The 12,617-nt window shown below is 44.6% G+C and overlaps 1 protein-coding gene across 1 annotated transcript in view; it reads right to left on the minus strand.

Annotated features, from left to right (window-relative positions):
* Positions 1-984: 984 nt before the first annotated feature.
* The window catches only part of si:dkey-246i14.3 (ephrin A4), a 31,635-nt gene continuing 20,002 nt past the window's right edge, over positions 985-12,617 (minus strand). Inside the window, exons 3-5 of the mRNA XM_041942661.1 lie at positions 9,415-9,483; positions 3,688-3,714; positions 985-2,941 (exon numbers count right to left, since the gene is read on the minus strand). Coding sequence (XP_041798595.1) covers positions 2,847-2,941; positions 3,688-3,714; positions 9,415-9,483 — 191 coding nt within the window. The 3' untranslated portion in view covers positions 985-2,846. The remainder of the gene's footprint in view (positions 2,942-3,687; positions 3,715-9,414; positions 9,484-12,617) is intronic.

Here is a 12,617-nt window from a genome sequence, read left to right on the forward strand (position 1 = left end):
TTCATAATTATGGCGTCTATTTTGGAGGGTGAGCTCAGCTCCAGCTTTACATCGACACACAGCGGACTTGTTTAAAACACCAACACCGTCAAGTGAAAATCTCAGAATATTTTTTGCCATGATTGTTCAAGCATTTCCTGTCTGGAATCCAAAATGCAACATATAAAACAACTCAATATCACACTGTTACCAAAAGCTTTGGTTTGTGGACGCTTTTACTGGAATAAACAGCCACGCAGAGGAGGACACTGCTGCTTTTTAAGTCCTTTTCCTTTTCCACCGGTCTAAAAGTATCCCCCGCTTTCCGCTGATTTCAGTCTGCTTACTTCATCATTCACAACGGAGAAAGAATGAAAAAAATGGGCTTTGGAAATTTCTACGTGAAGGTCAAAATCAAAGGCGGTTCATAACATGCCTCAACAGTGACAAACATGTCATCAGAAGAGATCATAAACCATGAAATAGGAGCATTAGCCCTATTATCCAGGAAATTGCCTTTCTGGCTTCACAAGAGGCTCTACATTACAGCCGACATAAATGGAAATGCATTTACAGCTTATTTGGATGTACACTTCTGCATTTAAAGCACAAAACAAAAACATCTCCTCTCGCTCTATCTCAGTTCTGTGTTTACTGAAAATAAATACAGTTAGTACTTTAAGGTTAATATATTGGTGATGATGCTTCAGGGTCTATTAATACCAGGAGTTTACTGGGTGTCTGAGTCTTATCAGACTTTAGCTTCCCATAGATAAAAAAACAGCTCAATATTCCACTAGGTTCCTCACATTACAGTGGCCTCTTACACCACAAGGTCATTTCAAGTCCCTGACGTCTCCTTATCTCCATACTCCTGTGTATTACACTAGATGTGTCTGTTCTAGAAAATAAAGTTGTGTGTGTTGTCACTGAGACCTGCGGTTACAGAAAATATCGACTCTTTCCAAAGTTAAAAGACGATCGACTCGAAGCGTTTAAATGCAATCGTATTTATTTTGTTGTCTTGCCGCGTAAAAAAAGGCTCAGATTGCAGTTGGCTCTTCACAGAAGAGGCTACATTCTTCACTAAAATGTGAACGCAGAGCACATTACACACACGCGCACGCACACACACACACACAGACACACACACACACAGACACACACACAAAGAAATCAAAAACAAATTCCTAGTTTACATGATTGCAAAATTCTATACCATCAAAATGATTGAACAAATCTTCAAAACAAATTCAGGAAATCAACATAAAATATATATAAAAAAAAACAAATGGCATAACTGCTGTGATTTACTACATGATGCCCAAATATGCAGAAAAAAAATAAATCAAGTGCTAACAATGTAGTTTTTTTTTTAAAGGTAGAGTAAACTGTGCAACGAACCTGAAGATTTTCTGAGCTCAAGTCACTCAAATATTGTGGGAAAATAATTCTGTAACTTTATAAATATATAAACGTTGCCTAATTTCAATTAAATCTAGACGCCTCCATGATCTCCGATTTCAATTTCAAAAATCAGGAAAGCAAATGAACAGATAATTCATTATGATATTCTTTTTTTAACTGAGTCATTTCTTTAAATAACTCTTTGGGAAAAAAATGAAATTAATTCCACCCTCAAATCATTTAACTTGTAAAACTACATTGCAGCAGAGCACGTTGAAAATATACCAGTATTTACACACATATCCAGAATATAAATCATTGCTTGTGTATGCAAAAAAGTGTTTCTTTGTCTGGTTTTTGTACTTAAATATCAGAGATCAGTTCTCACTAAAACACTGAATTATGTAGTTAATATAGTTCATTTTGTGGAATATATTAACTATACAGTAAGACCTAAAATCAAGGATCCTGTGTAAAAAACAAACAAACAACAACAAAAGGGATCAAAAAGCTTGTCTGCATATCTGCACATCTGGTTGGTCAACAGGAGCATCAACCAATCAGCTTCCTCAGTGGTCTGCAGTGTGTACAGTGGAGCGAGAAGAGCTGGTGCTCTCCATTTACCCATAAACCCCTCTGTTCTGCGCTTTATTCTGAAGCAGAGCGAGAGATGGGGGAGGCAGAGCAGCAGGGGGTCCAATCAGAGAGGACAAACTCTGCCCAAGGTCCCATTAAAACCAAACAGCACCAAAATCTAGTGTCCAGTTTCTGAGTTTATGGCAACCCAGTTCAACCCCAGTTAAACCAGTTTAATCCCAGTAGGGGGCGCAGCAGCCCTGCCTGACTATTCCAGAATATTCCTCATTTCCTCCTAAAACTACAAAATCTAAACATTTAACACAGTTATCGTACTCAGATGCAAATAAAACAGTTTAAAATGTATGTTTGCCAATGAAAAGAGACAAAAAGTCACCAGCTAACTGACTGACATCCAACTTTGTGTTGATTTGGCCACTTTTTAACTGGAGGCAGGCTCTCAAGAAGCAGCAAATCCAACACAAAGTGCAGAAAATGAGAAACAGAGATGAGAAAGAGAGAAAAGTTTGTCCTGACACGCTCGTTGTTCTTCTGGCATCAGAGTGGGATATGAGTCTTATGACTAGCTCTATGTGTAATATTCTGCACTACTACTTGCACAACAGGCGGGAGAGGAAAATAACAAGAACTGAATCACTGTGATTCAGCGTGCCAGTCCCTGAGTCACTGTGGCCCTGTTCTGGAAAAGACACCCGATTCTTTCTGGAATTTCACAGCTGAACAGCCACAAGGTAAGTTTGTGTCATTTGTGATAGCCTGGCGTGGATTTCATTATGTCATTCACTGCCTGAGCGTAGATTGCACTGTGTACTTGGACATCTGAGTAACACCTCCCGATCCGATGGGGGACGGGTGCGAGGAGGTCAGGTAGTCAGCGGGATGAGGATGAGGATGAGGATGAGGAGGAGTTGAGGTGAGGCTGTCCTCAGTGAGCGAGCACTACTTCGAGACACAGTTGCTGAAAGAGAGAAGGAAACTTGCAAATGAAATATTTCTGCACGTATGAAATTCGCTATATGGCCAAAAGTATGTGGACATAAGACTCTGGATCAGCTTTCCACAGCTTGGGCTCAGTGCCTTAATTGCAGCTTATGAAAATCCTAATGTCACAACATGCAGTGATATTATAGCCAATGGTGTGCCTCCTAACTCCGTGACAACAGCCTGTGGAACTGTCCACTGTCCTTGGTTTCCAAGAGGAACTTGTCCGGCCTATATGAAAATCTGACCTGAGCCCTGTCAGGCAGCTTTGGAATTAATTGGAACACAGACTTGGGAGTCAGGCCTCGTCACCCAAATATCACTGATGATGACTCCCTGCAGCCAAAATCAACTGGAAAATCTTCCCAGAAGAGTGAAGGCTGTCATAAAAGACACTGATGGCTATTGTTTTATAGATGACATAGTATAGATGAAACCTTTGGGTGTCCACATACTTTTATGTAAAACAGCCATGTAAAACATTTCCCATTTGACAGATTAATCTTAAAATTGGGGGTATGTATGTGCTCATGTCTCATTTACATGTTTTTCATGTATTCTTGCCTTAAACCAATTCAAGCAAATTAACCTCATCTGAACTTGATCTTGAGAGAGACAGATGGACAAAAAGACACGGAAATATGACAAATGTAACCGCACAGATATACATGAAGAGAATGCCTAGGCTTAAGAATAAATTGAATTTAAAAAGTTGCATCTCACCTTGTATTTGTTTTGAACCCTCTGATGCTGTAATAGGACAGAGAACAGAGAGAGAGTTAGATAAAGTTGAGGTGAAGAAACAAGTTGCTGATTAGTCATTTTTTCATGCCTAACTTTCTCAATAAAGCTGCTGCTTTGTGGAACAAAAGAAGCAAGAAACAGACAAATGACCAGGGGAAGGTATTTACCATTACTCAAAGCCTAACGCCATGAAAAATGAGTACTGACTGGCTGTGCAACCCTAAATATGTCCCCTATGCAAATTCCCTTAAAGGTCGGATAAAAAAAGAGCTTGAGAAGCATGGCAACAGGAAAAGATAGTGTTATGTAAATTAGGAGGAGTAAGAATGATCGAGATTATACAGAGGGGATACAGGAAATGAAAAAGAAGGGGAGAAAAACACAAGAAAATTCAAAATGACAGAGCGAAACCAAGAAGTGGACAGAAGATGAAAGGAAGCGCGGTGGAGACCCGAGTGAGAAAGTACGGTGAAAAAAAGAAGGCTGGAAAGATTGAAACAAGGTCAGACAGAGAGAAAAGGGAGGGAGACAAGGAGACGGGATAGGGGGCTGTTTGTGTCTGGGCGTCACTTTCTCAGCAGGGGGCGGACTAAAAGGAAATAATGGAAGGAAGGATGGAGGGATGGTAAGGATGAAGGGATGGGGAGGGGTGGGAGAGCTGGCGAGTGGGAGATGAAAAGGGGGGGTTACAGGTAGTGAGACTAAGAAGCGGAAACGGTTAAAAACCCCTCAGAAATAAACCGCTGTGTAACGTCGGTGAGAGAGGACAGAAGGGTCAGGAAACAGGGATGAAGCTGCACAACTGCAGCTGTTATTAAATCGATCCACGGCCTTGAACCCACCTCTGTCACTGCAACCCCGAAGACTCGCACAAGCACGCACGCACTCACGCACGCACACACACCTGTGAAAACAAAGTGTGTATTGATGTCTCCAGGAAAACTACCACCTATCCACATCCCACAGCGATTGACTGAGATTATGAGGGAGGAAATGGGACACTCCGAGCTCATCTGTTGCAGAGTCGCACAGAGGGAGAAAGGATTTATTAAATGAGGGCTTAGCAGAGAAACACCGTTTGTCTGTAAGATCCATCTTGTACCTGCAGGTCTCTGCAGCAACGTGTCAGACAGACATGAAGCACTAAATTACTCCTGGGTTCTGTACGACTAACGACCATCTAGGGGTTAACGAAGCATTAAATAGCATGCTGGGTCCGGGCCTCTCACCGAGCCGGTGTCTGTGCTGATGTGTGTCTGTGCGGCTGTGATTGTGAGTGTTTGCGGGGCAAATCAAAGCAAACAGAGAGGGATAACACGCAAACATGCTTTTAAATAGTGCCGCTGGACAAAAATCAGGCGTGTTTTTAATAGAAAAATGTTGCACTGTAGCTATCAATGTACACTTTAATGCAGTTTAATGACCTAACAATGTTTATATTCCAAGCCGTCCTGTCAAGTTTAAATTGTGTTAATGTTACAGGAGCATAAAAAAGTGTAGAATTGTATCAATAAAGCATTTTAAATCAATTAACAGAACCTATAAAATGCTAAAAAAAAAAGAAACCGATTACATCACTTTAACGTTTTCTTGTCTTCAGTCAGTTATTTAATTTTGGAGATTTTGGACGAGGCAAACATTATAAAAAATAATTTTCTTGTGATGATTCTGATTATATTTCAAATCATACTTCTAATTTACTCGGGTAGAGGGAAAACACTGTGCTGGACGGTATCAATTAGCGTGTGTGTAACGCCATGCCGCACTTCGAAAACTAAAAAGTTAAATGCCTCGTGTTTACCCGGCTGTGTGTGATATGTGTGTTTTGATCCGCCTGTAATCACATCATCTGTGCAAAAACTGAACATTGAGGACAGTTTGTGTCAACATCATAATTTTGGTCATGGTGAGCTCCGCCACAAAATGGCGTCCATGGTGGTGTGGCTGCGAGAACAGAGCCGTCTCTGCACTGCAGTCAGAAACATGCAGTGTGTGTAACTGTACATGCACAGCCATGGCTAAATGTGTGAGTGTGTGTGTGTGCACGCCCGTGTGTGTGTGTGTGTGTGCATTTGCGTGCGTGTCTCCAGTCGGCAGAACGCCCCACACTGCAGAGACAGACACCGTTCCACCATCCCACCTCTCCTCTCATGCCGCCATTTTACACACGCAGGAGCTAATGCTAACCACCCCTGACTGCTAGCACATCACTAAAAACGGAAACTGAAACAAAAATCGCGAAAGGGGGAAATAACGGCGGACGAAAAGCGCAAATCGCCGAAAGCGGTTAAAGTCAAACTTTGAGAATCGGGTTCGGGATCCGAGAGAGCTCGGTTGGGCAAAGCGGTGTGCGTGTATGCCTGTGTCCGAGTTTTGTCCTTGTGTGTATCGAGTTCAGAGGGTACAAAGGTATTTGTGAGTGGAGCGGGGTAAAGGAGAGCAGCGATGTAAGAAATTAGCCCCCCCGCCTCCCAAAAAAAAAAAAAAAAAAAAATGGCTAGAAAAAAAGAGAAAGAAACTGGGGGAAATGGTGAAGCTCTGCAAACTGAAATGAATGCAAGGGACTGCTCACAGCGGGGCGAGGGCAGAAAAAAGCGAAGAGCGACGGAGAGAGAAAGGGAATCAATTAGAGAGAGGAGGAAGTTGTTCTATAATGGTTTCTCACAGTAGGACGGCTGAAAAAGAGAAAGGCGGAGAGGCAGAGCGACAAGGGGAACACGAGAGATAAACAACAGGAGGAGTTTTGGGGAGAAGTTGCAGGGGAAAAAAAGAAAGAAAAAGAAAGAAAAGGTAAGTATGGAGCGAGAGGCGAAGCGAGCCGGTGAGAGACGCAATAGAGGGCTGCAGGGCGCCGGAGATTCCACATGACACCAGGCTGCTGATGCCGATCCAGAGCCGTGTTTTCTGATGCAACACAGGCTCAAGCACCTTTCAGCAAAGCTCCTTCTCTGGCGCGATTCGAGACAGCATTGTGTTCAAATAAACATCACATAGCCGCGCCGGAGAAACGCAACCAAAGCCGAGAAAACCAAAAAACACACTTTACAATGCACAGAACAACAACCAGGACGGGGAAACATGGAAAAGCGCACACACACACACACACACACACACACACACACACACACACACACACACACACACACACACACACACACACACAGAGGATGTCATTAGGAGCTTCCTGCGTCACTGAATCTGTCCTGCCTGGTTTGTTGTGTTCTTGGGTTAAATTAAGGCGATAAACACACACGTTCACACACTGGAGAGCAGACCGAGGGACTGGCGAGTGGTAGCTGACCTTGGAGCAATGACAGCGTACCTGACGGACCCTCTCACTGTCACCACTCTGTCCTTCAGACCAGTGTGAGGCAGGTGTGTGTGTGTGTGTGTGTGTGTGTGCGGGCGCTCGCTGATAATTAATTCAAACACCCACAACAGGGCATCCCCACCTGGAACTACCTTTAATCACATGGGCTGCTTTCTGGAAAAGAATGAAAACAGTTTGGGGAGAGAAGAAGGGAGGGAGGTGCGCGGTTTGAAGTTTAGATAAGAGACAAGATGTAGCTGAAGGACGAGAGGCTGCCATCACCGAGGGCCACACACACACGCGCGCGCGCGCGCTCGCGCTCAGAGCACAGAGGCATGGTGCGCCCTGCTGCCATGCTACCTGTCAGATAAAAGGCAACCTGAGCAGGAAGGAACCAGAGAGTATGTGAGGTGTTTCCACAGGGAGCAACACAACAACAGCTGTGGTAAACCGTCACTAATGGACAGTCACAGAGAGAGAGAGAGCAAGAGAGAGACCCTCTGACTCTCCCTCATCTCCTCCCTCATCCATCTCCTTCACTCCTCTCTGTCCGGCCTTGTGTACTCCCGTCCCAACGCAATCGCCGCACAGCACGCGCTCGACAAAGATGGAGCGGAGAGCGTCGGAAGCCGGGTGACTAACTGTACTGTGGATATGGAGATACAACAAAGAGATAGAGAGGGGAAGGTGGAGGAGGTGGGATGAGGAGGGGTGGAGTCAAGGTGGGGGTGGGGGGGTGTAAGAGACTGCCATGGATGGTGCCTAGATTAGTTTTGCTCCAGTAGCGAAAGATCATAAAAAATGAGGAAGGGAGGAGAGAGCTGAGGAGACAGAGAGAAGGGGAGGATTAGTGCCACTTCAGGAATGACAGAAGACTAGAAAAGAAAGAGCGGGAGGCTGGTGGGGAGGGAGGGGGGGGGGGGTGAAAGACAAGGAGAGGGAGATCCTGAAATTTAGTCGGGATTAGTTTTGGTTAAGGAACAGGATGAGAGGGAGAGAGAAGAAAACGAGGGCAGGAAGCAGCAGCTGGAAGTACGAGCGTCTGTGTCGGCTGAAGTCTTTTTAATGTGAAGTAAATGGGCTTCAGCAGAAAAGTCAAGTGTGTGTGTGTGCGTGTCCCCCAGCCGCCGTAATCCAGGTGATTTCAAATATTTTGATTATTTCCGGCTCAGATGTGTCCATCAGGGAATACTGTCAGAAGGTCACGGCTGCATTAGCATTTTCTCACTGAACAACTATCTGTGGTCTTTCTAATTAATGACAGCAGGATAATTAACATATAAAAAAAGCCATCAGCCTTCACTCTGCTAATAACGCAGCAAATTACTCCCTGTCTCGCGCCGGAACAGTGATGGCATTTAAGAATTCATTCGAGGCGGACGGGGCTCTTTTTATTTCGGTTTTTAAGAATTTTTTTTGCCCTTCACACCACAAATTGAATCATGGCGGCATCGTCGGGAGGCGTTTGTGAGATGATATGTAGGAATTCGGTGAACGGGTCTCACGCACATGTGGAGATGCGCCACCTCGCAGTTTTCCGGGGAAAAAGTGTGTGTTAGTTCAGCCTGGGACAGCCCGGCAAGCCGCCCCTCCCCACGGATAGCACTGGGATGGGAACTGGGACAGACGTCTCAGACACGCATATGAGGGCACACACGCACGCACGCACGCATAAGGACGCATACACGCAAAGGCCCACAGACCCGTGTAGGAGCACACAAAAACACCAAGTGCGCAGACACAGAAAAATGGTTATACATGTAGAAAGGTTCACACACACACACCCAGACACACACACACACACACACACACACACACACACACAACTGTACAGGGATTCCCACAGTGACTGGGCAACATTCCCAACCGGAATGGGCAGCTCACTGGACTGGAAGACTAACATTACTCCAGGCGCACTCTGGATTAGATCAACGCTGGGAATTTCACACTGGGACACAGAGATGGAGAGTGGGAGAATGAGGGAGACGAGGAGGTATAAAAAAAAAAGAAAAAAAAGGAGGAGAGAATAGAAGGGAGAAGAGAAGAAGAGAGATGTGCTTAAGAGAGAAGTAATTCTTAAAAAACCCTCAATCCAATTAGGTTTAAAAGCCGAGGTGGAGTGGAGAGGAGAGTGGAGTTCATGTAGTTTTTAAAAAGCATCTCATCTTACAAACTTAAAGATAATGCAAGATCGTGAGGGGCACAGATGCATTTAGTTTCATTGATAAAAGTGGAAAATTTGAGCGTCTGAGCTATTCAAAAAGAGGAGGGAGCGGCGGTCTGAACGCCACGCCATGCAGCCCTGATAGTAGGGATGAGAGAGGCAGACAGGAGTCTCTTGGTGTACAAAGGAGGAGCATGAAAGGAAGAGCAGATGAGAAGAGGAGTGTACTCACTGGGCTCGCAGCACACGGTGACACGCAGCTTCATACATGGCAGAGGAGGGCCTTCATCTGTGGGTAGAGCTGGGAAAAAAAACAAGAAGAGAGAGAGATTTAAGCACGCTGCTCATCCATTAAACCCAACAAACAGTTTGCAAGGAGACATTTGCATATGCTGAATGAAATGAATTGAGGTCTCTCTTAGTACTTCTGGAGAATTCCCATGACACGGGAAGCTCAACAACAGCAAGGTTGTTTTCCTGTTTCTACCATATCAATACATGATATCAGCAGAAAGAATTACACCGTCTCCCTGTGTCACGGAGACGAACGCATCTCACGCTTGTTTGCACAGCTAAATAAAAACAATAGAATATGCAATTGAGGGCGCGGCCATAAAGGAACGCATCCGCTCCCATATAAACGCTGATCACGGCTGGCGCATCACCTCTCAGGTCAACACTGTGTCCGCGAGACAAATCTGCCCGGAAACTGCAGTGAAATGGTTTTATAGTTGAATTATTCAAAAACAGCTGCTAACTCAACAGGGACCCACCACACAAGCAGAGTGTGTGATCGCTAACAGTCTGTTTCACTTTGTGTCTCTAATTTCAACTGATAAGATACAGCACAGAGTGGCAGCGCGACTGTGTTTCTCCCATCTGCACGACACGTCGCAAACGCAAGCAAACTGAGAGGCACTTCCACCGCAGCACAGGTCGGCGATGCTGGGAGGTGAGCTGGTGGTGTTTATTCCAGAGCGCTCACCTTTGGACCCGAGCTGAAAGGCCCCCGCCATTCAAAAATGTTGCTTCCCTTGAATGTCGGCGTGTTCCTGCGCAGAACGATGCATCTGCAGAAAACTTTAAAATGTGTAATATTTGTACGTTCATAGAGTCTGAATTTTTCAATGTGAGAGAAGTAGTAGGAGTTTAGTTTATATCATTGTTATTACCATTATTCAAAGCAGAGTATTTTTCAATGGCTTAAAATGTCTTGGAGGGTTCTTTTGTCAAACTACTATTTCCAAGTTCAATATTTATTTTTCACAGTCTTTCCATTGTGGTTGCATGATTCCTATTGACTCCTCGCACTTGCCGTTGACTAATTAACAAGTTGTCCCTCAGTTTTTGCATTCCCTGGAAACTTCTCTGTATTTGTTTGTGTTGCTATACACAGTATGTGTTGTTATACTGGTAAATGTGTTCTTCATGCACTTTGTAGCATGTTTTTTAAAAAGGCAATGTGTGTTGTCAAAGATGTCGCAGGGCTCTTTGGGACAATGTCCTTCAAATAATTCCACGTCAGGAGCGGCTGACTGTCAGAGGTTGTCAAGGTGTTTCCTGTTTGTGGGATCCAGACATGCAGAACCAGTGGGTGTTGGTCAGAGGACGCGGAGACAGCGGCCTGTCAGTGTCGTTGTCTGTGGGAGCCGCTGAGAGGGGCTGAGCCTGGCTCAGACTGAGCCAACTAATGCCATTAGTGTTTCTAATACCATTGTACTGTTCTCCCGGGCTAATGCCATTATAGTGCCTCCAGTGCTGCGGGCCCATTCAGCACACAAACCCTAGAGCCAGACATTTGGACCAACTTTACGCCTTATCTTTGATGTGGACAAAACACACACAATCGCTTGGAGCCCGATGTGGCCCGACCAGGAGAGGGGGGGCTCCCATTGTTGCTTTTCTCTGAACTGGCCTGAACAACCACAATAGCTCAGTGTGTGTGCGTGTACATATATACATGTGTGTGTTAGTGCGTGTGTGTGTGTGTGTGTGTGTGTGTGTGTGTGTGTGTCGAACCGCTCTCACATGCCCTCACAATGCTCCATTGTCCCTTGGACCGCAACAGTAATTTATGTAAAGATTCTTTCTCTCCCTTCGTCTCATCCATCCCTTTCCTCCGTCGCTTTTGTTGCTCTCCCTTTTCTTTCCACAGTGTGGATTCCTCTCATCTGGCCTCTCCCGTCCCTCTCTCCCCACTCTCCCCCCTCCTGCCCTGCACTGTCAGACTGTGTCCATCTTTTGCTCTTTCTCTCCCTCTGTCACTCCTCCACGCTCCTCTACCTCCGTCTGCTTCTCTGCCTGCCTCTTTTCCCTCCCTCACTGTCGTCCCGTATTGATCTCCATTTCTTCCTCGTGCACTTTGCGGTGCCTCTGTCTCTTTGTTGTCACCCTTCCATGCCACACATTCGCTTGGCTCTCTCTCATTCTCTGCCTTGTTTCATGTCCTCCTCGTCTTGGTCGGAGTGACACCACAAGTTGTAAAAAGTCAGAAAAAAAGTCAACTGCTTTTACAGCCACGCAGCCGCCTTCTGTCTCTCTCTCCCTCCCTTTCCTCCCTCCAGTGTTTTTCAGATAAATGAGTGAGGCGAGAAGAGAACAGGAGAGTGGAAGGGGGAAAGGAGGAAGCATCACTGAAAATGTGTAGCAGCCTACAGGTTTAAGAAAACATCAGATTAATGTGAGTCAGTGTGTATTTATGGGAAACATTCATGTTATAAAGATGCAGATTGCCAACACTCAAAGCCTCATAAAAAAACACACGCTTGCCCCTAAAAATGTGGCCACCGTGCTTCCCCCAGTACAGGTGTTTTTATTGCACGTTGGTTTATTTTATTCTAGTATCTTAATTTTATTTTAGAATCTTTCTTATCTTTCTTATTATCTTGTTTCTAACATGGGGGTTGCAATGCAAATTTCATGTCATGCTCAATGACAATAAAGAAATCTTGAATCTTGAATCTTGAAGGTGTGCATGCGCAGCGTGACGAACTAAAGCAACACATGTTTACATCTTTTTTCTTTTTGGGCTGTTTTACTTGGCTTCCAGCACACAGAGCCTGAAGTGAATACTCATTGCTTCACTAATATATAATTTTCTCACAAAGAAATACGCGATAATGCACTCTGCATGTTAAAAACACGTCCTTTTCAGCCATGTATTGATGTTCAATTCCCAGCTCTTCTCCATCAATACCGCTCAAGTGCCTCGACAGTCGGAACAACAGAAAGTCTAATCTGCAACTACTCTGATAATCAATTATAATAGTCGTTATTAACCAGAAGTCCTAATGAAGCGGATTATCTTAGTCTTTACTGTTCAACTCTTCAGGCGATTGTTCTCTAAGGATAAGATGTTACACAATTTTAGCTGCTTTCAAAGATTGAACTTACATTTTTGCTTATTGAATCATGAATATTTAACGCTACAGTGAA

The sequence above is a fragment of the Chelmon rostratus genome, chromosome 8 (genome assembly GCF_017976325.1).
Source record: "Chelmon rostratus isolate fCheRos1 chromosome 8, fCheRos1.pri, whole genome shotgun sequence".
In the NCBI taxonomy this organism is placed as follows: domain Eukaryota; kingdom Metazoa; phylum Chordata; class Actinopteri; order Chaetodontiformes; family Chaetodontidae; genus Chelmon; species Chelmon rostratus.